At 41.2% G+C, this 26,020-nt stretch overlaps 3 protein-coding genes and 2 pseudogenes across 3 annotated transcripts; 2 read left to right on the top strand and 3 right to left on the bottom strand.

The window, feature by feature from the left end:
- Positions 1-2,502, bottom strand: LOC149111956 (uncharacterized). Its single transcript, XM_089289566.1, has one exon. The coding sequence runs from the start codon at positions 1,156-1,158 to the stop codon at positions 1-3; it is 1,158 nt and encodes a 385-aa protein (XP_089145692.1). The 5' UTR covers positions 1,159-2,502.
- On the top strand, positions 2,400-4,375 carry LOC149111955 (uncharacterized; annotated as a pseudogene).
- A 3,268-nt stretch (positions 4,376-7,643) lies between these two features.
- LOC149111954 (uncharacterized) lies at positions 7,644-8,753 on the bottom strand. Its single transcript, XM_089289526.1, has one exon. The coding sequence runs from the start codon at positions 8,701-8,703 to the stop codon at positions 7,654-7,656; it is 1,050 nt and encodes a 349-aa protein (XP_089145652.1). The 5' UTR covers positions 8,704-8,753; the 3' UTR covers positions 7,644-7,653.
- A 2,928-nt stretch (positions 8,754-11,681) lies between these two features.
- Positions 11,682-12,809, top strand: LOC149111953 (adenosine receptor A3-like; annotated as a pseudogene).
- A 7,561-nt stretch (positions 12,810-20,370) lies between these two features.
- On the bottom strand, positions 20,371-23,068 carry LOC149111952 (uncharacterized). Its single transcript, XM_089289585.1, has one exon. The coding sequence runs from the start codon at positions 22,675-22,677 to the stop codon at positions 21,628-21,630; it is 1,050 nt and encodes a 349-aa protein (XP_089145711.1). The 5' UTR covers positions 22,678-23,068; the 3' UTR covers positions 20,371-21,627.
- Between the last annotated feature and the right edge of the window lie 2,952 nt (positions 23,069-26,020).

The following is a 26,020-nucleotide window of genomic DNA, read 5'->3' as shown; positions in this document are numbered from 1 at the left end:
TTAGCGCCAAGCCGTGAACAGCAACGCCGATAATCCAACAACACCGACAATTACCGCCGTTTTGTTAATTTCGTGTTGCGGCGTTTTGTCTGCAGCCTCGGGCTCAATTTTTTGCGCCGGTGGCTGCGCTTGCTGAGTTTCGGTCGAAGCTGGTTTCCTGTGGGGTGGAACCACACGCCCCGATTCTGCTGTTGCGGCTTTGTGAATCGGGTTGGACGGGTGGCTATTGGGCGGGTTAATTTTTGACGGGCCGCCTGCCATGTGTTTGAGCCCAGCTTTTTTTGTCTCCGGGTTTACCTCGTTATTCACCCCCAGTTTCATTCCGGAGACCGCCTGTTTCAGCTTGTTGTTGTAACCGATCGTGCTTGCGATGTTGATTATCATCTGCGTGGGCATGAGCCACGCCCTGGGGGCAACAGCGAGATTGAGCCTGACCTTCGCTTGGTCCACCGCGAGCTGGTACCTTTGCACGCTCGCGGCCAAGTCGGGCTGTCTGATCGCGTCTTCCATCAGCACCAGGAACTCGCTCTGGGCTTCTCTCGCCCGACCGCCATAGCCGAGAATGCTGCTGCGGACGTTGACTTGCGCGCCCAGGACGCAGTAAACGAAAGCCTCGATTGACTGGTTGATTCTCGACAAGCCCGCCTGCGTCAAACCGTTCGCGGTGTTGGGCGCGAACCAGTCTGCTTGAGCATCAGAAGCGGCCCCCGGCTCGATGTAATAGATCAAGTCCCCATTTATAGCTTTGCCGCCTTCATCGCTGAATTTGTTCCATCCCGGGTATTTATAGTCGGTTTTCGACGGGCCCGCGCCGGTCGCGTACACGTGAACGCTTCCCAGACCGTGGTTTTCCCCGTGCGTGAAGCGGAAATCGCTCGAGGGGGCAATGCCGTACTCGCTGCATATCCTTTTGTACGAAGCGACGTCGTAATGATTGTTGTATTGGTTGAACGGCGGGTGTCCGGGCAAAGCGCTCATGCTCTGAATTCCTCCAAGCTGGTACAAAATCCGCCTGACCGTGAAGTACACGTGGAATTTGTAGAAAGCTCTTATCTGCGGGGGGAGATCCATCCCGCTGTCAAAGATTTCGCGAGAAACTCCGCACCCCTGTGTCGCGCAGAAAACCGCGAAGTTGAGCTGCTGCGGCCAATATTTCATGTCAGGCCCTCCCAGCCAGCGTTTTGATTCGACTGCCGACGTGTGCCTGAGTTTGGTGTTTTGAAATATTTCTCGGAATTTCGTTGTGAAATGTTGGTCAGGCGTGACCTATATTTGGATTGGGGCGTCGAATATTTTTTTCAAACTTTGCGCTTTGCCGTCGAAAGGTACGGCAGGGATGGGCAAGGAAACTTTTGAACCAAGCGGCGCCAGCTGGTAAGGAAACCCTCCAATGTCCCCCGACCGCTTTTCTTCCAAACCGAGCGCCTTTTTCATTTCCTCGCTCCAATACTTTTTGTCTGAGCCGAAGACGCTTTGAAGCGAGCCTGGACCCGCTTTGAAAAAGATTTCTTCCGTAACGTTTTTTCCGTCGGTATTTCCCTGAGCAATGAAACGGGATCTATCGGCCTTGGGGAAATGACCCACAAATTCTCTCCATGCGTTTGCCTTGGCAATTGAGTCTTTTATCACAAGGTTTGGATCTTTCCACACATTCGCCATCTTATTTGAACACAATTTTATTTGTTGAATATAGAAATGGTTGTTCTCACTATTGTCACGCAACAGAAAGGCAAGACCATCTATTTTGAAAGACCGATACCGAGAGTCGTTTTCATGAAACTCATTTCTTGCAGTTTGTACAACAGCTGGTACAATTTGACAAGAGAAGGTTCGGCCACCTTGGGTGATAAAGATAAAGACAGAGCTGTATCAGTCGGTAAAATAGTCCCAGGGCACTACAGTTTAGAAAGAATGGCAAAAGAAATTGAGGGTCTGTTCGAAAAATACCAATATAAATCTTTAAAAACCGAGATTAATCAACCTCTTGGCCAGCTTGTAATCAGAAATTTTGGTTCTGGGGCAAAAAATATTGAATTTGATCGCGAGTTATCCAATATGCTTGGTATTGGGCGAAAGTTTCCGACTTAAAGCTTTGCTTTCGTGAAAAAGCTTGGCTCTCCTGCAACATATTTCATTCATTGCGACTTGATCGACAAACAAAAGAATCTATTCAACGGCAAAAGGTCAGATGTCTTGGCCTCGTTTGATGTGAAAGGGAACCCTTTTGAAAAGGTAAGCTACCAGGATTCTCCGCAACAGGTTTTGCGATACTGCTCTACAGGCGAGTTCGTAAATAGCATCACCATTAGCGTCAAAGATGAAAATGGTGAACTCTTTGATTTCAACGGGCTGCCACTTCTTTTTGAATTAGAGTTAAATTAATTTTCTTTATATACGCAATGTCTTCGGCCAATCTGTTGCCACCAAGCGCGCCGCCTGCCGAGACACTATATCCGGTGGTGGCGGCGGAGCCTTCTCAAAATTTCCGCTTGCAGAAGGTCAACGAGATTTCCAACACATTGGCCGGCGAGGTCCACCACTATCGCCTCGTCGCAAAAAAATACAAACGCGCGAGAAAGTTCGTTAATTGGGACGCCGCCGGCTCCAGCGTTCTCTCGGCAGCGTTTTCCAGCGCGAGTTTTGGCTCCGCTCTGTCTGTGGTTGGCTTGCCGGCTGCCGTTCCTCTTGGCGGCGCTGGTGGGTGCTTCGCTCTCGTTTCGTCTGCGATGATTCTCGCCAGCAAAAAGCTCGACTCGAAGATCAAGAAGCATCAAGAGATCACCACGCTCGCCGTTGCCAAGCGCGACACCGTCAACAGACTTCTCTCGAACGCTTTGAACAACAACGAGGTGTCTTCCCACGAGTTCGACACTATCCTTTCGGAGTTTCAGCAATATAACTTTCTGAGAGATCAGGTCCGAGCAAGGATGCTTCGCCAACCATCAACGAGAAAGCTTCCTGATGTTGATGTCCAAAAACTTGAGAAAGACATCCGCGGCAGACTTGAAGCGGAAATGATAAAAAAAATCATGAAACCTCCCGCTTCGAGCTAAATTTTGAGCGAAAAAACACAAAACTCTCTCTTTGTCTAATCAAAAACAGGTGATTGTGGTATTTGTCATGTCACAAAAATAGCCTTGAACTTTCGAGAAGGTTACTCACTGACGCAGTCAAGTGCGAAATAGAGAAAACCCCCCGATCAGCTGTTTCTTTTTATCGCTCTAGTGATGTCTCTTTGTTCTACCGCGTTTTGTGCCCAATTTTTCCTCGAAAAAAGGTGAAAAGTGCCCTTTTTATTGGCCAGACCGAGAAGAAATACCGTATTCTAGCAAACTGTGGGAAAAAAATTGAAATCCGCCTGTAAAATTCCTTTTGACTTCAACATTCCTGATGGCTTTGAAAATTCCTGATCGCTTCAACTGAAGCCAAGAGGAATGCAACGAGCTTAAACTGAAGCCTTCAGGAATTCGCAACGGGAAGCTGTATCGCCTCAACCGGAACCGCGTCATGAAAGCATTCAACAACTTCGCGTGTAATATCACGCACTTGTCTCTGCCACTCAGGCGTGAAATATTCATTCACGAGAAACGCAATCAAGTGAATACTGACAAGCATGTTTTTATGGTATGCAAATGAAGCCGTGTATTTTTAATGTAATTATTCACACAGATTTTATATCGTCGCCGCCTTTTTCGCTAACGCTCCCGGCCAAAAAGGAACCACTCGTGCCAGTTATAACCATCCGAGGAGCATACTTTTAAAAAATTCTTGTGCTCTGAGCTGACTTCTATTAACTCCATCGGCCGGCTTAGCGATGCTTTATGAAGATTTCCATCCCTTTCAAAACAGGGAAAACAACAACCCTCGAAAAAGCAGTCATCATATTCAATGCAAATAACCATCGGCACAATCTGCTGCTTGAATTTGCAGAAAGACAGTTTAAAAAATATTCTCGTGTACCTTGTCCCACCCCATTTCCTTTTTTTCCTTTATTTTTATCGCGATGTACTCCTTGAGAATCATCTCACGAAGCTCTGGAGGGAGGCTTTGAATGGCCTCGGAAAGTCCGTCATCGGAAGACATGGTTCCTTGGAATATAACACCGGTTACATTTCTCTAACTGGTGTGTTTCTTTCTTTCAGTTCGAGCAAAACACGTTCAAAGGCTTTTTTTGCTTTTTCTTGTTTGCGGTAAGGACGTTGTTTTAGCGCGCCCCCGCCGCAGGGCTTGCAAAGACGGTAGTCACACAGTAATCCGACTCCGCATACTCTGCAAGGCTCTGGCGCTCGCATTCCTTTCTTCAGCTGGTAGTTGTGCTGCCCGCAATACGCCCCGTAACAGCGCTTTCCGCAGCTTTCTTTCCGGCCCCGCATCAGCCACCCGCACTTATTTGGCGCTCGTGCCATCCCGGCTCTGGTGGTATAACCCCTGGCTCGCGCGTTTCTAATATTTCGCACTCCTTTGTTGTGAGTAGTATATAGGGAATTAACCAAATACTATTTCAAAGAGGGAGCTGCATTTAACCGTTTCGCAGCCCCCAGGCTCAACCGGCCCGAGCTTGTGAGGGCCGGACTTGATGGTGGGGGCTGCGATAAGGTTAAATAAAGCTCCCTCTGCGAAATGGTATTTGGTTAATTCCCTCTATACTACTGTTTGGGATTAAGCTGGCCTTGGGTTAACATATTGAAACCAAGCAGATTTCAATAGTTGGGTTATGTAGCAGATCTCGTAAGGTCTCACATGAATGGCTCGATACCTTTCAAGGGAACAATAGCACAAACATCGGAAGCAATGCACCTAGCCCTAAAACAATAACAGCTACTACAATGGTGAACAATAGCAGCTTACGAGATCTGCTACACTTCTGCAATATTTGTGCATATATTGGTACCGAAAGGCGCATTACCCAAGAATTTAAAAATAGACTCCTCTTGTACTTTGAATTTCACATCAACTGGATCTTTACTTGTGATCTATGGAAAGAAGCTTGTTAAGAAGACTGAAGCTGACTGAGATCATTCCTGAACTCTTTTTTCGGATGGACACTCAAGTTTTTATCCTTTAAATTTATTTTCAAAGCTTTTGTTTTTCGTACTACGTGCGCAATAACTTTTCGGTTCAAACTTGTCGTCCTTGTCCGCACGCGTAAATCTTGGCTTTTCTTGGCAGATTATGTAACGTTTCTATGGATTCAATGACCTGTGTGTCCAGCCTTCATATAAGAGGCAGGTACAATCTATTCGCAGCCTTTTGATCAACTACACTGCTATACTACAACTTTACGAGAAGCAGCATTAAACTTGAGGGAGAAGATCTAGAGTGATTATCTGACTGAGAATGGAGCTGAGCTATACTCCCCTCCGCCGCCCCCACCCCTTCCCCCACGCACCAAAAAACCCGTACCAAAAATACAGGTACAATGATGCAATTATCTCCTCTCTCAATAACAGCTTGCAAACAATTTTCATACCACAGAAAAAAGAACACGATGTGTGACCGAATTGTAAACGTGTTTGGCATACGTGCAAGGGTAATCTGATTCAACCCTTGCAGATGCAACAAGTTAGTAACAGACTCGGCCATAGCTTACACCAAGAACCTCGAATTCGGATGGCAAGAGGTAGTGCTACTTCAGTGCTAACTCCAGTTATTTTCGACTCGTAACACCAAAGCATTTACGGGTTATTTTTGTGAGCACGACTGTTTGAGAGCACTGAGGTGGATGCCAAAAAGTCAAAAGGTGAAAGCCAGACCGCAAACTACTTGGTGAAGGATTGTCAAGAAAAAGGAGCAGGATGGATGAATTGGAATATAACCAATGGCGGTGCACTCAAAACAGAGAGGACAGAGTTCAGAACGTAACGACGACGACGAAATCATATATGGCCTGTAACGCTCTCTTGATCAAGCGTTCCTATTGCACGCAAAAGCCGGCAGCAACACTTCGAAGTGGATCTCTCTTTCTGTGTTTTCAGTCCCTCTCGCCCGCACACTACTAACGAAACTTCTAACAGTCTGCAGGTGCACTATCCATTCGGATTCTTTAAGAATTAAACGGCCGGTATTTTTGATTAGTTTTGAGTTTCCAAAGGCTGAAAGTGATTTTGAGGTTATGTTTACAAAATTAAAACTGACATGACTGACGCTAGGGCCAGCGATGCCTACGTCTTTTTATTACTTTTATTGTTATACATAAACTGACAACCCGCGTTCTTTTTTTCAACCTCCGCCTCCGCCCATGTGCTCGTCATCTTTTTAGTTGCCAAGACCAGTTAATAGTACGAACGACTCTTACCATGTTACACATTGTTGTACATTGTAAATGTATAACATTGGTATATTGACGCTAGAAAATAAAATTCTCGAGAAATGAGGTACAAGATAAAGTCATTAATTAATTGATTGATTGATTTTATGCTGCATTTTTAACATGACCTATATTTTGCCGCCAATTTTAGTTCCTTTCAGAGGATTTTTTCAAATTGTCCGCAAAATCACAATATCAACAGAATTGAGCCGTTTTAAACATCAGAAATGCAGAAGACAAGTTATTTCAACATCGTGTAAAATTTGACTTCGATTAGAGTCTTTTAAGACTTGCACGGAGCTTCGTTCTCACACCTTAATTTGAGCATCAGATCGGGCGAGAAACCGCCTTTTCACCGCATCTAACTAAGATTTTCGCAAATTAAAAAATCCCTGGAACGTTGAAATGTCCGAGCGAAGACAAATAAATAATAACGAACCAATGAAACGAGAAAACATTTGATATTCAAGTAATATATCAAGCACTCGAGACAGTGCTTCATCAGCTATCCAAACACCTCCAAAGTCGTCAAAAATACTCCTCTGCGCGTGGTATTTTCAACGCTCTTCTCGGTGTTTGGATATCCCAGTGAAACACTGTCTACCGTGTTTGATATATTACTTGAATTTCTGTTCCTGTGGAAGGCTTTGCAGTGCGAAGAAAACCACTTTTCAACGAATGTCAGATTTAATACTCACTCCTCAATTCTCTTCCGTGTCTACTAAAGCATGGTTTGCGTTTATAAAGGAAAATAAAAATCTTCAAGGAATAAAAATAATATACAGTCGAACCTCCGGTTGCGACCACCTCTCCTCAGCGACCAGTTTTCCAAAATACAAAACGTTTCCAAGTCAAATCACCATATTTGGAACCTCTTGTAAGCGGCCGCGACTACTTTTAGAGCTAGAAGTTTGAAATTTCTTTTGCTTTTTACCTCCCGTAAGCGACCACTTCACAGATAATAGAGCGAAAATTGGATAATAAGATGCTGTGATATTATCATATTCCTGGGTTGTACAGGAGACGGAAATTTATCAATGGCAAGTACCGGATTTTTTCTCAAAAATTGAATAAAACAAGTCAGTCAGGGGCAAGTCTCTGTAGTTACCATATGCTAATGTGGCAAAATTTTGACCCTATATGGTGTTATCTCTCGTAAGCAACCACCTCCCGTAAACGACCAGCTAGGCTTGACATTTTGGGTGGTCGCTTCAGATAAATATTCTCCAACATGCTTTTTCCTCGCGGACAGCCTGTTCGCAGGCTAAATTTTGTGAAGACGAAACACACGCACAACTTACATTTTGAATGTACCAATCTTTTGAATGTCCCAATGCCAGAAAGGGTCAAGAATCACTAAGCAAATGCTTGTATGGAATAATGGCTTGATGGCGAGTTACATTGGCGCAATACGACCTGGATCGTTTACTAAGGTATTCCGTCACTTTTGTTAGTTTCAACTGTTCAAATATCGCATGACTTCTTAGCTTTACAGGGGCCTCTTGTCTGATGTACTCGACAAATTCCCGCTCTCTGGCCGCCATCTTTAGCCGACGATTATCATCCCTACGATGTAGGGGATTTGCACCAGTGACTGGAACAAAAAGGAGTGCTTGGCCACCAAATTTCACCTCAACGGCTATCATGGCTTGCCTATTACTACAAAAAACACATCCTGGTTCATACTGTGTCGGATAGGGAAGGATATGTTCAATAGCTTTGTGGTGGTAAGCGTTAAACAGTGCATCGTAGAATACTGTGGGAAGGACTACCGATGCCGTTTCGTTTATACCACACGACTGTTTCCTGAATTTAAGAATATAGTCTGCTCCATGATGATCATAATCCAACACACCCACCACCGGTTCGTAATCTAACAGCCACGTCTCCACAGCGCGGAAAGGTGACAGCTTTTTCATCTCCGCAGGGGCAAATTTATTGTACTTGACTGTCGTGTCGTCGTTTAAAAATATGTAGTAATGATAGCCCGGTCTTCTATCCATTGCGGCAAAGAAAAGTACATTTCGTCCAGATGCAAACAGGGTATCGGGATCAAACAAGTAACTCACATGTGATTGATTGTTTTCTTGGCACTTTGCTCGGTAACTTAGTACTATCACATCACAGTTGCAGGTCTGGGGATCACCAATGTGAGAAGATGAAGCCAAGTATGGAGGAAGGCATTGTTCAGTTTCCGTGAGATAAACAAATGGTTTTCGAGTTGTCGACTCTGTGGTTTGGTGCATTGAATACTTGCGAAATACAGCTGAGAAGACATCGTCAACCCTTTCAGTGAAGGTCCCGATGACGTGCGTGTTGTTCACATGAATAAGAAAGCCGACGATTAAAATGGTACTAGCGGCCACTATAAAAAGGAAAACACCCTTAAACTTCATTTCACTGAAGGTTTTTGAATGAAGATGGCAATGCCGGAGTGAAGGGTTTTGAAAAATGAAATAAATGAAGCTAAATTATTGTCGAATATCGACCATTGCCAGGAAACGATTGTTGAATTATTCGGCTGTTAGATCTCTGCAGGCGGTACAACCTCGGACTGCTACAAACTACTATAAACTGTGATCCGAAGTTAGCGCGTTAGCTTGTGTCGAAAATTTGAGTTGAAATTTCAGAGGTTAAATCATTACAAAAATGGTGTATAGATAATATTCAGCCGGTTGTTTGGATCTTTGGCAATTAAATCATGCGTGCATTTCACTGTAGCCGGGCATGAGGGCCCGCATAGAGTATTTTTTGGCTCGCCGCTTGAAGCCATAGTTGCTACAGACGCTAACATTGATCTAATTAAATGTTTCAAAATCTAATTAATTGATTTCATCGTTTAAGCCAATCGTAGAGCGTAGAGAAACTTGATCTTGATTGCCATTGTCAACGCTCTCGCAGCTGGAGTTTGGTTTGAGCCAAAAATATACATTCGGCATTTGAAGTTTTGACTCGCGCGGCGATAGAAGCCAGAGCTGAAAATGAAAAAATGGATGTCGTACGATACAAAAGAAAAAAATCAACTCATTGAAGTACACGCTTCTCGATTTTATTTAATAATAATTTAGCGAAGCGCTTTGCGAATTGAAGCGAGAACAAGCCGGCCAATGTTCGAAAAAATGAAAAATCCTTCATTATTGTTTTTATATACAGCATATCAATCTCGCGGAGCTCGCTATTTATTGGTTTAAAATGATAAACCCAAAACCGCCGCCCAACTATTCACTCATCCATTTCGTCACACAAAATATTGCGTAAAAGTGTTTTCATGTTTCTCCCCAGTTCCGACATTTACATTCAATATTTCTGAGTCAAATACTGCTTGTAAAACACCACAAAACCGGCGATAAAAACCAAATGACGACATACGAGATATACACAATGTTGAAAATGGCGTTTTCACCGTGTGGCGTGCTAAAATTTTATAACGAAACAGTTCAGCCGTTTGGAGAGTAATCGCAAATTCTTTCCAAACTGGTTAATTAAACATTTAACTGTTTTCCATCTCCTCTACCCGCCAAAGCGCGGCAATAATTAGACATTACAATAGTTTGCGATCGTGCGAGCAATTAAGAGAAACGTTGCGCATTTTCCCTCAGGAACAGAAAATTCCCTAACAATTGATTAACTGATAGAGTAACAATGCACTTGCTGACCATGTTTTCCTGTTTAACAATAAAGCACTCATAAATAGACGGAAACCGTGTATATTCCCCTTTGTGTTCAGTTGTCAGTACTTGAACCCAACCTTGCGAGTAGGAGAGTGAAGAGTCAAATTAGTCCGAGTCAATGTTTCCATCACCCTTATTCAGAACAAGCGTAACATGCTTTATTCAGGCTAACCTGAGCGATATTTGAGCTAACTGGAGTCGAGTTGCCCCAAGCGAGAAACTCGCGGGACCGTGACCCAGGATACAAGATGTGGCTTTCAGGATTAATCGAACGCCTGAATTCAACTTTCCATCCGCGTTTACCAGGTAAAATTAAAAACCACGAATAATATCATTATCATCGCTGCAGTTTAAGCTAGGTTTCAAGCCAGACATTGTATTCATAGCAATATACGTGAACAATTCGAGTTGCGAGCATGCGCACAAACAGTAGGGCCACCAAATTCATTAATCCAAGACTCCAAAAGTTTTAGGTTATGATTATCACAACCTTTCTCAAGTCCTATGTACCCGTAACATGCGTTTTTAGTGAACTCAGAGAGAAAACACGACTGCTAAGGTGGTAAAATGTCTTTGCGTGACAAGAGTGACAGTTGTGGTGTGTGCTGTTCGAATTATTTATAATTTAGAGGCCCATTTAACTGTTGAGGGGAGGGGGGTGGGGGGGGGGGGGAAGTGGGTGATTTCTGGGCAATAAGAAATTTTTTCCAAGAATCCTGGTGGGCAGGATATTTCTTCCCCTTCTCAGTGCTCAGTGCTCCACGACATCATGGCATTATTGAACAGACCTGTAAACTAAAAAAGAGAACTCTTGATGAGAATGGTAAATAAACGTGTTTTGTTTCGTGTTGTTGTTGTTGAAGGTGATTTAACAATGCCATGGCATCTTACTCACAGAATCACGTGTTTCTGTTGCATTGTTAAAAAGCACTTAGAAGTTCTAGACACCATGGCATTATCAAAGACCCACAAGTTCCGACTGAAAAAATAAGCCCTTTTATTAGAATGAAGGTGATTTCATAATGCCATGGCGTCTAACTCACAGAGTCACGGGCGTGCCACCTAGTGTTTCTGTTGCATTATCAAAAAGCACTTAGGAGTTCAAGACACCATGGCATTATCTTAATTCATTGTCTTAATTCATCTTTGAACCGGTAATTTACTGCTGGAAGATGAGGGGACATTCAACACGCTTTCAAGGACAGACTGCGAAACATGTCTTGGTTCAGAAATCGCGTACCACACTAGCTAATCACTGATCCGGCTATGTTACGTGGCGATTCCAGCCATGACACACATTCACACTGGATCAAAACTGTTCAGTTTGCAGATGCATTATCAACATGTTGAGCGACCTATTAAGAAAACTTTTTCCTTCATTTTGTATAAGTGAAATTTTATTGCAAAGGCTTGTTACATGTAAATGAACCTGACACTCACACCAGTGACGTCCTGGTTTTAATTTATTCTAAACAGTTTAAGGACCTGCGTACAAATGAGAGCTTTAAATTTCATATTCTCAAAAATGTTTGAAAGAGCAAATCCTAGAATACTTTACTACTTTTGGTTTGGCGAGGATCATCACTTGTCTGAGCCAAAAGATCTAGTTGGTCCGTGGCGTCTAGAAAGGAAACTGTTTGCTTCGTGAAACAATTTTTATGTCAAACGCGCGGTGCTTTGAGGAAACCTGAGTCAACATCACTATGATGAGGAAATCGGCTTATTGTAAATTATTGCTGGATTACTACCCAAGAATCTCTGACGATAAGGACCTCTATTCAACGAACATCGCTAATTGTGCCTTCAATATATTTTTATGCTATACCGCCGTCATGTTGAACATTGTAACAATCCACGCGCTTAGAAAAACCTCGTCGTTGCCGAGGACTTTAAAAACATTGTTCCTGAGTATTGCTGTTTCTGATGTTGGTGTTAGTTTATTGGGCCAGCCAATTTTAGTCTCAGTTCTGGTCAAGCGGTTACAAGAAGACAATCCTGGCTGTAACACGTGTAAGACTTTTCACATCATTGCACATTTATTTTCCCTGGCTTCGTACTCTGGTGTTCTGACTGTAAGTGTAGACAGGTTCTTAGCGATTCATCTTCATCTAAGATACCAGGAACTTGTGACTCACAACCGTGTTGTTGCTGCAGTGGTCTCAATATGGGCGCTGAGTGTATTTCTTTCTTTTTTAACTTTCTGGGTTCAGAACGATATTTTTTCACTTATTAAAACGATTACTGGGGTTGTTGGTGTTCTTCTTACTACGATGATCTACATCAGAATTTATTTAACCGCACGAAGCCACAAGAATCAAATTCAGGCCCTGCAAGTACAGCAAGAAGCACTGACGGAGGAAGAAACAAATTTTTCTAGCCTCATTAAATCTGCAGCCGGTATATTCTACGTATATCTCGTGTTTTTAATTTGTTATTTGCCTTATTCTATCACTTTGGCCGCCTTTAAAATCAACGGTCCAAGTATCACTTTGAAGAAATTGTTTCTTTTTTCACAAACTCTTGTATTCCTTAATTGAACTTTGAATCCTGTAATTTACTGCTGGAAGATGAGACACATTCGACGCGCTATCATAAACACACTGCGGAACACGCTTTGGCTCCGAAATCGCGTATCACACCGAACGCTTCCATTAGCCGGCCATACTCTGCCATGGTTCTCGCACCGCGGACAGACAGGCTACAGGAGGACACAGGAAAACGCATTTAAACTGATTAAGGTGATACTTTCAAATACTGAAGAAACCATACTTCAGAAGGATGTGATATGTATAGCTTATGAATGGAGTTTGATGTACATATGTAGTAGTTGATGACTACGAAAAAAGCAAATAGTAAGTAACTAATTTTACAGAGATCTTCAAACTCAAGGAGAATATGTAGTATGGTTTGTTTTTTAATTAAAACCAGTTTGCTTTCAATGTTTAATTTTGTTTCTGCTGATAAAGAAACTGGAAGCTGAATGCCTGGATCGTACATTCGTTAGATTTGTTGTTCACTGTGTCCACAACAAAATTAAGGGGTAGACCAATTAAAGATTCAAAGTATCATCGAAATAAAACTGGTATTGCCCTATTATGCAAATTCTAAACCATTGATTGATAGAGGTTCCTTGGCCTTTGTTTGCAAAGAGACAAATGGTTCCTTTTGTTTCTTCATTTTGAATAGGTGAAGACAACACGAACGTCGCAATAAGTTTTCAATATATTAATAAGACCATTTTTAATTTACAGACATGTTACGGCGAAAGCTTCTGCCATCTCCTGTGCAAATATTAAAGGAGGTGGAAACTGAATATAAATGATTAGTAAATTCCAAAGAGTACGTACATCTTGTAGTCAATTTTTTTTGAGTCATTTAACTTCAATGTCAACTAAACGTGGTTCGTTTGTTTTGAATTTGTTACCTTTAATTCATCTCTAGTCAATAATAATTGACTCGGGGCAAATAGAAAAAAAAAACTAACTAACCCGAATCCGAAGAAAGCGACTGGAGCCACAAAGTAGTTGAAATCATAAATTAACCACGGCATATTTAGGGAGTTTGAAGTAAAATGTTGTTAGGTTTTAAACTTTGTTTGAAGAAAAATCTTGACTCTGTGTTTTAGTGAAGTGAAGCTGAAGTGGTTGGAGGAAAGATTTCTGTTCAGGGTTTTGCTAATACTCTTGCCGACGTCGTAAAAGCCCTTCAAGGCGTTGTTAAGAGTGAATGCCAATAAAAATGGACCTAAATCGCCTATCAATGGCACAAGTCGAAAAATTGATTTCGCTTGTATTTTGTCCATAGATGGGTCCTAGCAAGAAAAGAAACGGACCATAGTTACTTTCTGCTAATACAGCTTTCTTTGGTAGAAATACGCCAAAAACGATTTCGACCCGATTGGGCTCAAAATCTACTTCCGGTTTTGCTGAATTTTCCGAATATTTGATTGCTTCGCGCTCCGCAGAACAACTACTTGAGAATCTTTCAATGGATTTTATATTCAGTTCAGGTCTTCGTAGTATGACTGAGCGAAAAATAAAATAAATCAAAGTTAGTTTTGAGCCCGAAAAGAGATAAAACTGACACGCAAAGTTTTACAGTATGTCGCAAGAGAATAATTGCATAAAAACATCGTCATATTTCTCTATGGGCTATAACTTTAAATACCATAAAAACACTTTCTACGGGTTAAATATACACCCACCTGTTAGGATATCAAAAAATATCTCTGGGCAAATGGTTTCAAGTCGCCCGCCTTGGCCTGTGTTTCTCATAGATTTTGCCCAAAAATCCGCCGTTGGAATGTAAACAATTGCGTGACGCGGAAGCCACTCTCGAGTAAAATATTCGTTTCCAGCAATCCGATGAAAGCAATTTTTGAAACGTTGTGTGGATAAAATAATGGAAAATGTTTTTTGTTTTGCTTTTGTTTGTTTGTTTGTTTTTTTTGCTTAAGTTAGTATAAATATATATGTTTTTTCATTTGCATTGCAACACCCACGACATCCATGATAAAGAACGTTACTACAGTACTCCGGGAAATGATTTTAACACTTGCTTATTTTATTGATTTCACCGATAACTTACAATACAGTGGCAGTTTTAGAGATACACTTAACCAATCCTCTATGGTTTATGGCAATTGAATCATTGACTGACAAATAAAGTCAAGTGGAAATACGATAATTTCTATAAACTACTGCGTGACGGCATCTTAGCTCTTCTAGCTGTGTAGAAAATTTGTACCTATACAATATGTTCAAACTCAGCTGGGAAAACCCGGAATTTCTTGAATTGAATTAGCCGAGGAAGAAACTGCGTTTAAGTTTCAATCATACTGGGAAAAAAATCCATCTTTTCTACTTTGGTTGTTTGATCAATTAACTGAAATTTGCAGATCATAACACTGGTAGACAAATAAACATTACAGTGGTCGATCTAGGACTAGGTTTACACTAAAGGAGTTCCCGGATTCATCAATTTTAGAGTATTCGGATTAGTAGGGGTTTACAGTGAAAGGATATTCGGATTCTTAACCGTTTATACACGACGATAACTCCGGGAACATTCATGATGGAATGGTTAACAAGCAGTTTGTTGCCTCGACAACGAGAAACAAAATGCCTCCGAAAATAAGGCTAGGGGTAGGTTGAGACAGTCTGAAGTTTTCTTTCAACTCGCTGACCACGGTACTGTTGTCCATCATGTCAGGTCCCTCCAGGTATTTATTTAGGGTTTAGGGTCGAAAACCGTGGAGGTTTTCGATCGTGCCATCGTCGTCATCTGCGCAGTAAAGTATAAATTGGGTTTCTGAGGAGTATGGCATTACCCATTATAAAAGTGATTACCTACACCTGAAACAGCACGAGGTAATCACCCAGCGACCGCCATCAAATGGCCATCAATGTGCCTACGACTCGTCTACGACTGGATTATGTAATCCGCCCTTTTCGTTCCGCCGCAAACTCAAAAGATCACAGGCGGAAAAATATCCGGATTCGAGAGAAAATCGTTCACACGACAAAACTCTCCGGATTCAAAAATTTTCGGATTCAAAGTTCCCACTTTAAATTCCGGATTCAAAATCTCCGGAGACACGACCAAACCGGGGAGTTTTTATTTCGGATTCGTCCACTTTTGAGTAAACGGCAAAATCAATCCGGCACTAAAACGTTCCGGATTCATAACGAATCTGGAACAATTTCCTCTTGTGTAAACCTACAATCCTGGCCATAAGTTGTTGGGACACCTCCCTTTTTTGCGCGCTAAAACCCACGACTTCAACTACGTCCTTAACGTTTTAGAACAAAAGCAAATTGACCCCCCTCCCCCCTAGCAATGTTGCATGATAATGAAGCTATTCTGAAGACAAGATCGGATGTGGGAAAAAAGGAAAAAGGGACAATAGAAAGTGGTTAGACAGTTGTGTTGGAACCAAACGCGATTGCTGAAAAATCGCTATTATTGGAATAAGACGTAAATATCTATCTTATCGTCTCTTTAGTTCGAGAATACTGCCCTAGGAGGCAAACAATTCTTGAAACGTGGCTATTCTGAAGCTATTATCAAGGATTTTTTTTTTCTTCAAGATTTTTATCAACATTGACAGGGGGGAGGGGGGTAGGCGGGCTTGCGCGGTTTTGGTTTTAAGAGAGGCTGCCTGTGAAGTCATGTGCCGTAACTGTCCCAACACTTTTGACCAGGATTGTAGTCTTAAATGAACAGCGAACATCCATCTTGTTTTGTTCGCGGAAGTCGGTCAGAGAAGAGCGAATTTCAATGAAATATATATATAATTTGATTAAGCAATTAGCCAAAAATAGGTTGGCCGCCAAAACAGTTTAGGGTTTAGCCTAACTCTAACATTGAGCATTTCAGTTGTTTGAAACAGCAACATTCGTGCACAATGAACTATGTATAGTACGTGCGTAACCAGGAAAGCAATCCGTCCAGCACAGTAATTGTTCAAATTAACACCTTACCGAGACACTCGCACTGTCGATGCCTCTTATTTATGACTTTTAGGATTTGTTTACTTCACTTCTTCCGACTTTTTAGCAGGAGAAAAGGCACTAAATGTGCTGGTACAAATAAAAAGGTTTAACTGAAAATCGATCCGTCGAAATCAACAAATACAAATTTAATCACTGTAGCGTTCCTTCAGATCACGGAAGGCTACAAACCAACAATATCAACTTGTCATTACGCTTAACAAATGAACTCAGAACGACTTTCTTTCTAGAACTCGTTCTTGTAATTAAAATGATCAAAGAAAGAACAACAGCCTAAAACGACATAGCAGTAACACCCGAACTCCAAGTAAATTGCTTTTAATTGGCGTTTTTAATTAACGAAATTTCCAAAGCGATGACTTTCAAAATATTAAAGTTAAAAGTGTTTCATTATGTTTTTCTTTTATCGCCCAAATGTTCTAAGATAGCCATCTGCGGTTTGTTGGAAACGAATTATGTATTCAGAGTGACCGCCAGCGTCACGCAATTGTTTACATTCCCACGGCGGCTCAGGGAAAAATTTATGAGAAGCACAGGCCAAGGCGAGCGACTCAAAACCATTTGCCCAAAGATATTTTTTGATTTTCAAAGAGGTGGGTGTACAGTTAACCCGTATAAAGTGTTTTTATGGCATTTAAAGTTATAGCCCATAGAAAAATATGGCGATATTTTAGTGCTATAATTCGTTTGAAACACATCGTAATATTTTGCGTTTGTGTTCGATCTCGTTTCGGGCTCAAACGAAACCTCGATTTATTTTATTTTTCGCTCAGTCATACCATGAAGACCTGAGCTGAATGTAAAGACCATTGAAAGATTCTCAAGTAGCTGTTCTGCGGAGCGCGAAGCAATCAAATATTCGGAAAATTCAGCAACACCGGAAGTAGATTTTGAGCCCAATCGGAAAAAATTCGTTTTTCGCAAATTTCTCCCCAAAAAAGTTGCATTAGCAGAAACTAACTATGGTCCGTTTGTTTACTAGCTAGGGCCAATCTATGGGCAAAAAATGAGCAAAATCGATTTTTCGACTTGTGCCGTTGTTTGGTCCATAGTCATGGGCACTGGCTCTTAAGTTTGAGTTCCCTACCTCTGGGAAAGACGTGAAACTGAACAAACACTCACAACCACACACACACACCAAGACGCTAAAACCATCTTCAATTGAAAACGTACTGAATTGAAAAAACGTTTCATTTGTAATCAAGAGTTCGCAAAAGGGAAACCTTGAAACTAGGTTTGGGATTAAGCTGGCCTTGGGTTAACATATTGAAACCAAGCAGATTTCAATAGTTGGGTTATGTAGCAGGTCTCGTAAGGTCTCACATGAATGGCTCGATACCTTTTAAGGGAACAATAGCACAAACATCGGAAGCAATGCACCTAGCCCTAAAACAATAACAGCTACTACAATGGTGAACAATAGCAGCTTACGAGATCTGCTACACTTCTGCAATATTTGTGCATGTATTGGTACCGAAAGGCGCATTACCCAAGAATTTAAAAATAGACTCCTCTTGTACTTTGAATTTCACATCAACTGGGTCTTTACTTGTGATCTATGGAAAGAAGCTTGTTAAGAAGACTGAAGCTGACTGAGATCATTCCTGAACTCTTTTTTCGGATGGACACTCAAGTTTTTATCCTTTAAATTTATTTTCAAAGCTTTTGTTTTTCATACTACGTGCGCAATAACTTTTCGGTTCAAACTTGTCGTCCTTGTCCGCACGCGTAAATCTTGGCTTTTCTTGGCAGATTATGTAACGTTTCTATGGATTCAATGACCTGTGTGTCCAGCCTTCATATAAGAGGCAGGTACAATCTATTCGCAGCCTTTTGATCAACTACACTGCTATACTACAACTTTACGAGAAGCAGCTTAAACTTGAGGGAGAAGATCTAGAGTGATTATCTGACTGAGAATGGAGCTGAGCTATACTCCCCTCCGCCTTCCCCCCCCCCCCCACCCCTTCCCCCACGCACCAAAAAACCCGCACCAAAAATACAGGTACAATGATGCAATTATCTCCTCTCTCAATAACAGCTTGCAAACAATTTTCATACCACAAAGAAAAAAAAAACGATGTGTGACCGAATTGTAAACGTGTTTGGCATACGTGCAAGGGTAATCTGATTCAACCCTTGCAGATGCAACAAGTTAGTAACAGACTCGGCCATAGCTTACACCAAGAACCTCGAATTCGGATAGCAAGAGGTAGTGCTACTTCAGTGCTAACTCCTGTTATTTTTGACTCGCAACACCAAAGCATTTACGGGTTATTTTTGTGAGCACGACTGTTTGAGAGCACTGAGGTGGATGCCAAAAAGTCAAAAAGTGAAAGCCAGACCGCAAACTACTTGGTGAAGGATTGTCAAGAAAAAGGAGCAGGATGGATGAAGTGGAATATAACCAATGGCGGTGCGCTCAAAACAGAGAGGACAGAGTTCACAACGTAACGACGACGACGAAATCATATATGGCTTGTAGCGCTCTCTTGATCAAGCGTTCCTATTGCACGCAAAAGCCGGCAGCAACACTTCGAAGTGGATCTCTCTTTCTGTGTTTTCAGTCCCGCTCGCCCGCACACTACTAACGAAACTTCTAACAGTCTGCAGGTGCACTATCCATTCGGATTCTTTAAGAATTAAACGGCCGGTATTTTTGATTAGTTTTGAGTTTCCAAAGGCTGAAAGTGATTTTGAGGTTATGTTTACAAAATTAAAACTGACATGACTGACGCTAGGGCCAGTGATGCCTACGTCTTTTTATTACTTTTATTGTTATACATAAACTGACAACCCGCGTTCTTTTTTTCAACCTCCGCCTCCGCCCATGTGCTCGTCACCTTTTTAGTTGCCAAGACCAGTTAATAGTACGAACGACTCTTACCATGTTACACATTGTTGTACATTGTAAATGTATAACATTGGTATATTGACGCTAGAAAATAAAATTCTCGAGAAATGAGGTACAGGATAAAGTCATTAATTAATTGATTGATTGATTTTATGCTGCATTTTTAACATGACCTATATTTTGCCGCCAATTTTAGTTCTTTTCAGAGGATTTTTTCAAATTGTCCGCAAAATCACAATATCAACAGAATTGAGCCGTTTTAAACATCAGAAATGCATGACAAGTTATTTCAACATCGTGTAAAATTTGACTTCAATTAGAGTCTTTTAAGACTTGCACGGTGCTTCGTTCTCACACCTTAATTTGAGCATCAGATCGGGCGAGAAACCACCTTTTCACCGCATCTAATTAAGATTTTCGCAAATTAAAAAATCCCTGGAACGTTGAAATGTCCGAGCGAAGACAAATAAATAATAACGAACCAATGAAACGAGAAAACATTTGATATTGAAGTAATATATCATTACAGGGTTCGTACCCTTTTTCAGAAACAAATTTCCAGGACTTTTCCAGGACTTTTCCAGGACTTTTCCAGGACTCAGATTGATTTTTCCAGGACTCTAAAATTCACATTAACCCTTTCACTCCCAAGATCTTAATGTTAATTCTCCTTACTGTCTGCCATACATTTCATATTTTTCTACTTGGGTTTAACAGATCTCCAGAACTTTCCAGGACCAGTAGCGCTTTTCCAGGACTTTCCAGTCCTGGAAAATGTCACAATAAAATTCCAGGACTTTCCAGGTTTTTCAGGACCCGTACGAACCCTGCGGTATCAAGCACTCGAGACAGTGCTTCATCGGCTATCCAGACACCTCCAAAGTCGTCAAAAATACTCCTCTGCGCGTGGTTTTTTCAACGCTCTTCTCGGTGTTTGGATATCCCAGTGAAACACTGTCTACCGTGATTGATATATTACTTGAATTTCTGTTCCTGTGGAAGGCTTTGCATTGCGAAGAAAGCCACTTTTCAACGAATGTCAGATTTAATGATCACTCCTCAATTCTCTTCCGTGTCTACTAAAGCATGGTTTGCGTTTATAAAGGAAAATAAAAATCTTCAAGGAATAAAAATAATATACAGTCGAACCTCCGGTTGCGACCACCTCTCCTCAGCGACCAGTTTTCCAAAATACAAACGTTTCCAAGTCAAATCACCATATTTGGAACCTCTTGTAAGCGACCACCTCTCGTAAGCGAGCGCGACTACTTTTAGAGCCAAAAGTTTGAAATTTCTTTTGCTTTTTACCTCCCGTAAGCGACCACTTCACAGATAATAGAGCGAAAATTGGATGATAAGATGTTGTGATATTATCACATTCCTGGGTTGTACAGGAGACGGACATTTATCAATGGCAAGTACCGGATTTTTTCTCAAAATTATATTGAATAAAACAAGTCAGTCATGGGGCAAGTCTCTGTAGTTACCATATATGCTAATGTGGCAAAATTTTGACCCAATATGGTGTTATCTCTCGTAAGCAACCACCTCCCGTAAACGACCACCTAGGCTTGACATTTTGGGTGGTCGCTTACGGGGGCTCGACTGTAATTATACAAATAAATGAAACGACATGGAAAACACTTCTCGAGCGTCAAAACCTCGCACATAATTTTTGGCAAAGTTTCGGTTAAAAGCCACTGTCAGCAAAAAAGCTATCGATGGATTAAAAGCTATCAAAAGCTATCGATGGATAGAATTATACAACCACCTTTGCTGCATACCAAATATATAGTCTTTTTAAATATATTTGGTATTTCAGTCGACTCCAAACGCGAAAGATCGGTTTATTGCTTTCCCAGCTATTCTGTTCACAATGGTCGTCTCTCTTTCGAAATACCCTGGTCAGTGGAATTGATATTCAACTTCTCGGAAAACAACCAAGAAAATCAACGAACAACCAGAATGTGACTCTTAAAAAATTTGAATGTATAACTAACAATACTAAGAAATTCAATGCTTACACACTTTTACTTTACCAGTAGTGTTACATTAAAGTTTTGAAGCCGTTGCATGCATTCTTTGCAATGTTCGCCGGCCCACAGGCATTGGTTTATCTGGAGAATGATCCAATCTCTTCAAAATTCTTCAGAAAAATATTCTCCAACATGCTTGTTCCTCGCCGACAGCCTGTTCGCAGGCTAAATTTTGTGAAGACGAAACACACGCACAACTTACATTTTGAATGTCCCAATCTTTTGAATGTCCCAATGCCAGAAAGGGTCAAGAATCACTAAGCAAATGCTTGTATGGAATAATGGCTTGATGGCGAGTTACATTGGCGCAATACGACCTGGATCGTTTACTAAGGTATTCCGTCACTTTTGTTAGTTTCAACTGTTCAAATATCGCATGACTTCTTAGCTTTACAGGGGCCTCTTGTCTGATGTACTCGACAAATTCCCGCTCTCTGGCCGCCATCTTTAGCCGACGATTATCATCCCTACGATGTAGGGGATTTGCACCAGTGACTGGAGCAAAAAGGAGTGCTTGGCCACCAAATTTCACCTCAACGGCTATCATGGCTTGCCTATTACTACAAAAAACACATCCTCGTTCATACTGTGTCGGATAGGGAAGGATATGTTCAATAGCTTTGTGATGGTAAGCGTTAAACAGTGCATCGTAGAATACTGTGGGAAGGACTAGCGATGCCGTTTCGTTTATACCACACGACTGTTTCCTGAATTTAAGAATATAGTCTGCTCCATGATGATCATAATCCAACACACCCACCACCGGTTCGTAATCTAACAGCCATGTCTCCACAGCGCGGAGAGGTGACAGCTTTTTCATCTCCGCAGGGGCAAATTTATTGTACTTGAGTGTCGTGTCGTCGTTTAAAAATATGTAGTAATGATAGCCCGGTCTTCTATCCATTGCGGCAAAGAAAAGTACATTTCGTCCAGAGGCAAACAGGGTATCGGGATCAAACAAGTAACTCACATGTGATTGATTGTTTTCTTGGCACTTTGCTCGGTAACTTAGTACTATCACATCACAGTTGCAGGTCTGGGGATCACCAATGTGAGAAGATGAAGCCAAGTATGGAGGAAGGCATTGTTCAGTTTCCGTGAGATAAACAAATGGTTTTCGAGTTGTCGACTCTGTGGTTCTGTGCATTGAATACTTGCGAAATACAGCTGAGAAGACATCGTCAACCCTTTCAGTGAAGGTCCCGATGACGTGCGTGTTGTTCACATGAATAAGAAAGCCGACGATTAAAATGGTACTAGCGGCCACTATAAAAAGGAAAACACCCTTAAACTTCATTTCACTGAAGGTTTTTGAATGAAGATGGCAATGCCGGAGTGAAGGGTTTGAAAAATGAAATAAATGAAGCTAAATTATTGTCGAATATCGACCATTGCCAGGAAACGATTGTTGAATTATTCGGCTGTTAGATCTCTGCAGGCGGTACAACCTCGGACTACTACAAACTACTATAAAATGTGATCCGAAGTTAGCGCGTTAGCTTGTGTCGAAAATTTGAGTTGAAATTTCAGAGGTTAAATCATTACAAAAATGGTGTGTAGATAATATTCAGCCGGTTGTTTGGATCTTGGCAATTAAATCATAGCCGGGTTTACAAAAATAATATAGTTGAAGATAAATTATTGTCGAATATCCACCATTGCTAGGAAACGAGTATATTATTCGGGGCGTTAGATCTCTACAGATGGTAACAGAAAAAAAACTCTCATTACCCAGTACTACAAACTGCTATTCAGAGGTCAGTATGCAGTGTTGAAGATTTGGGTTGAGATAATTAAAACTCATTTAGTACAAAAATGGTGTGTAGATACAAAACACAACTGTAATGGCGAGCCGGTTCTCTTTCGGGCAATAAATTCATGCCTACAGGTTTCAGTATAAATTGTCATATTTAAATACGGACCTCCACCGATTGGCCTTAGCTTTTTCATTGAAAGTCAACCATTATCTCCAATGTACATGCAAATATCATTTTTATTTGGATCAATTCGGTTTTTGTCATTTTTTACGCGGCGGTTTTCAAGGTGACCTGAAAGCTAGCTTATGAATGAATTAAATGTCGGAAGCTTGCTAAAACGCGGTTTTTTATTCCAACAAGTTCCATCATTCTTCGGTATTTTAATTGTTTCTGCGCATCCTTACTGCGCACGCAAATTCACACGCCACGTCATGCATGAGAGCGCGCGCTGAGTAATAAAATGAAGAATGATAGGGCAGATGGCCATTGCTATAGCCGATTTTCACGTGACGTCACTAAAATTCAAACTACAAAACTATTGATCTTCCTTAGATTTTACTTTAATGATGTATAAGAGCAGCTGAAAACTAATATTCGGACAAATTTTCGCTCCGAATGGGTTCTTGGTTTTGTGATACACTACGCATAAATTTCTAAGCTTTTGCGTGACGCGGCATTTACATGACAGCCTACAGAGCTGTCATGATGGTTAAAAATTGACTTATTTCGGGGAATTTGGCTATCTGAACAGTTAATGTCTTAGAGAAAGTATTATTTTAATGTTTTAGAGTTCCTCGGGGGATAAATTCACGCTTTTGTAGCAAACCTCAGTGACAGATGTTTCTGTTGGTTTCCGGCCGCCATGTTGGTGCCCATACGGATGGGCACCAGTATGGCGTCTCCATACAAATCTCTATAAATTTGGGTAAAAAATTTCTCCGCATATCTTGCATAAGAAAAACTGCTGTGACGTTTGGAAATAAAATAACCACCACTACAGGTCGAAGTGTGGATTTTAAATACGATTTTCCTAGTATTAGCCGCTGTTTCGGGGAGAATATTCCTTCATTCGGCATTTTAAACAGTATATTATAAACGGTGAATATTTTCTTCCATCGGTATGCAAATCACTGTAGCCCGGGATGAGTTCGTGTTGCGATGGGACGACCGAATACCACATTTCTTTACATATATTTTCTAAGACAAGCAACTGTACCTTACCTGATGGGGAAAAACCTGTCAGCCTCTCTGTAAAAGCGTTTCCTATGTTTGTGCGCTTCTTTTATTTCCCACGATGCGGTAACACAATGTTTGTTTTCAAGGCTTCACTTTAATTGTTCGTTTCAATTAAACTGCATTAACCCTTTGAATACCAACTACGCATATATGCGTAATTAATGGTCGTGCTCTTTGTACCACTTGTGACGTAATCAATTTAAATGTCATCAGATATTCTTGATAAGCAGATGGTAGTACTAGGCTAGCCCTTTCCGCACAATGGTCAGGTTTAGATATCGACGACATTCCGACGTCGCAAATCGAAAAACAAGGTTATCAGTTTTGGTGCAAAAACGGTGGTAAAATGGTCCACAACGCCTATGATTGATCAAGGTCCATTTCTAGGCTTCGCCCGTAATTAACATCCAACTTTTCACTGCAGCCAGAAAGAACATACAATGCAAAAGGTAGCCAGTGTAAAAGGGCAGAGAAAAACAGAAAGGAAGGGGCCAACAAACGAAATTGAGAACGGTTAATGGCAAAAAAAAAAAAAAAAAAATTGGCTTATGCGAATGCCCGTAATTGCAGTTTTGCTCAATTTTGTACCTAATCCTCGAAAAAGCTCTCCTTTTAGCAAAAAAAAAAAAGCTTTTTTAGCACAACTTAGGCTTATTTAGCGTCATGGCAGCTAAAAAACCTGACTAAACGGTTAAAAACGGTATTTTTTGGCAAAAGTTTGGTATTCAAAGGGTTAAGACAAGCCAGGTTGGCCAACCTGGCTCTTTTGTCCAAAACCTTCTCTTCACGACAATTTCCGTAATACCCAAAAGTTTATGCTGTTGGGCTCATGACTTTGTTCAAATGGTTTTGCGTGGGTTTATTTTCGCCGAGGGTTACTATCGGAAAGAATTTTGTTTCAAAATTCAAATTCTCAGTGTTTGAAGTGCACATATGAAAACTGCATGTTAAAAATTGTCAAAAATAATGTGAAAGACAGAACAAGTCAAAAATAGGAGGTGTTGACCGTTTCAGTAACGTAGATTGAACCAGCGAACAAGTGAGAAAATGCTCCGATAAAAGAACTCTCCCACCATGATAATTTTAATGTTTACGGAGAAGTGACGTGAGGAAAAGTCTAAACGTTATATTTATCGATGAAAACGAAAGCTTAAGCGACCGCAAAATTGGCGGTCTACTGGTCAGCAGATTAACCCACAAAAATGGTCAGCGGCAAAAAGGTTTACGATAACGGAGTGACTGGTGCAATTGCTTTCCTTGACGATATAATATGCAAAATAGTCGTAATATATAGATTTCGCCAAGCCTAAAAGCCGCGTGATTTTGCTATTTTTTCCAGTTATATTTTAACAAACTGAACCCAATAAGTCTAACCAAGATTGTAGAAATTACGTACGCAATACGAGCTAATATATCAGGGACTTTCCAAGAGACGATTGTGCAAGGAATATGTCAGAAGTAAAGTCAACAACGAGTCAGGGGTTAATTTGCACCGAAATTTTGCCTTTTCGAGTACTCCCTCCTTCACCCCCAGAGAAATAACCTGACTTGAGCCCACGATCCAATCGGAAAACCAGTAACTGGTCAGCACACGCAACCTCGATGAGCTCTAAAACTGAGCCCGCGATATGGTCACACGATACTGGT

This window comes from Orbicella faveolata, unplaced genomic scaffold (genome assembly GCF_042242905.1).
Source record: "Orbicella faveolata isolate gen_17 unplaced genomic scaffold, um_ofav_v1 contig_2, whole genome shotgun sequence".
Lineage (NCBI taxonomy): Eukaryota > Metazoa > Cnidaria > Anthozoa > Scleractinia > Merulinidae > Orbicella > Orbicella faveolata.
Note: the sequence above shows the minus strand (reverse complement) of the source record. Positions and strands in the feature narration are given on the sequence as shown.

Coding starts and splice junctions, on each gene's coding strand:
- LOC149111956 (XM_089289566.1), bottom strand. CDS start 1,158: ATGAAATATTGGCCGCAGCAGCTCAACTTCGCGGTTTTCTGCGCGACA.
- LOC149111952 (XM_089289585.1), bottom strand. CDS start 22,677: ATGAAGTTTAAGGGTGTTTTCCTTTTTATAGTGGCCGCTAGTACCATT.
- LOC149111954 (XM_089289526.1), bottom strand. CDS start 8,703: ATGAAGTTTAAGGGTGTTTTCCTTTTTATAGTGGCCGCTAGTACCATT.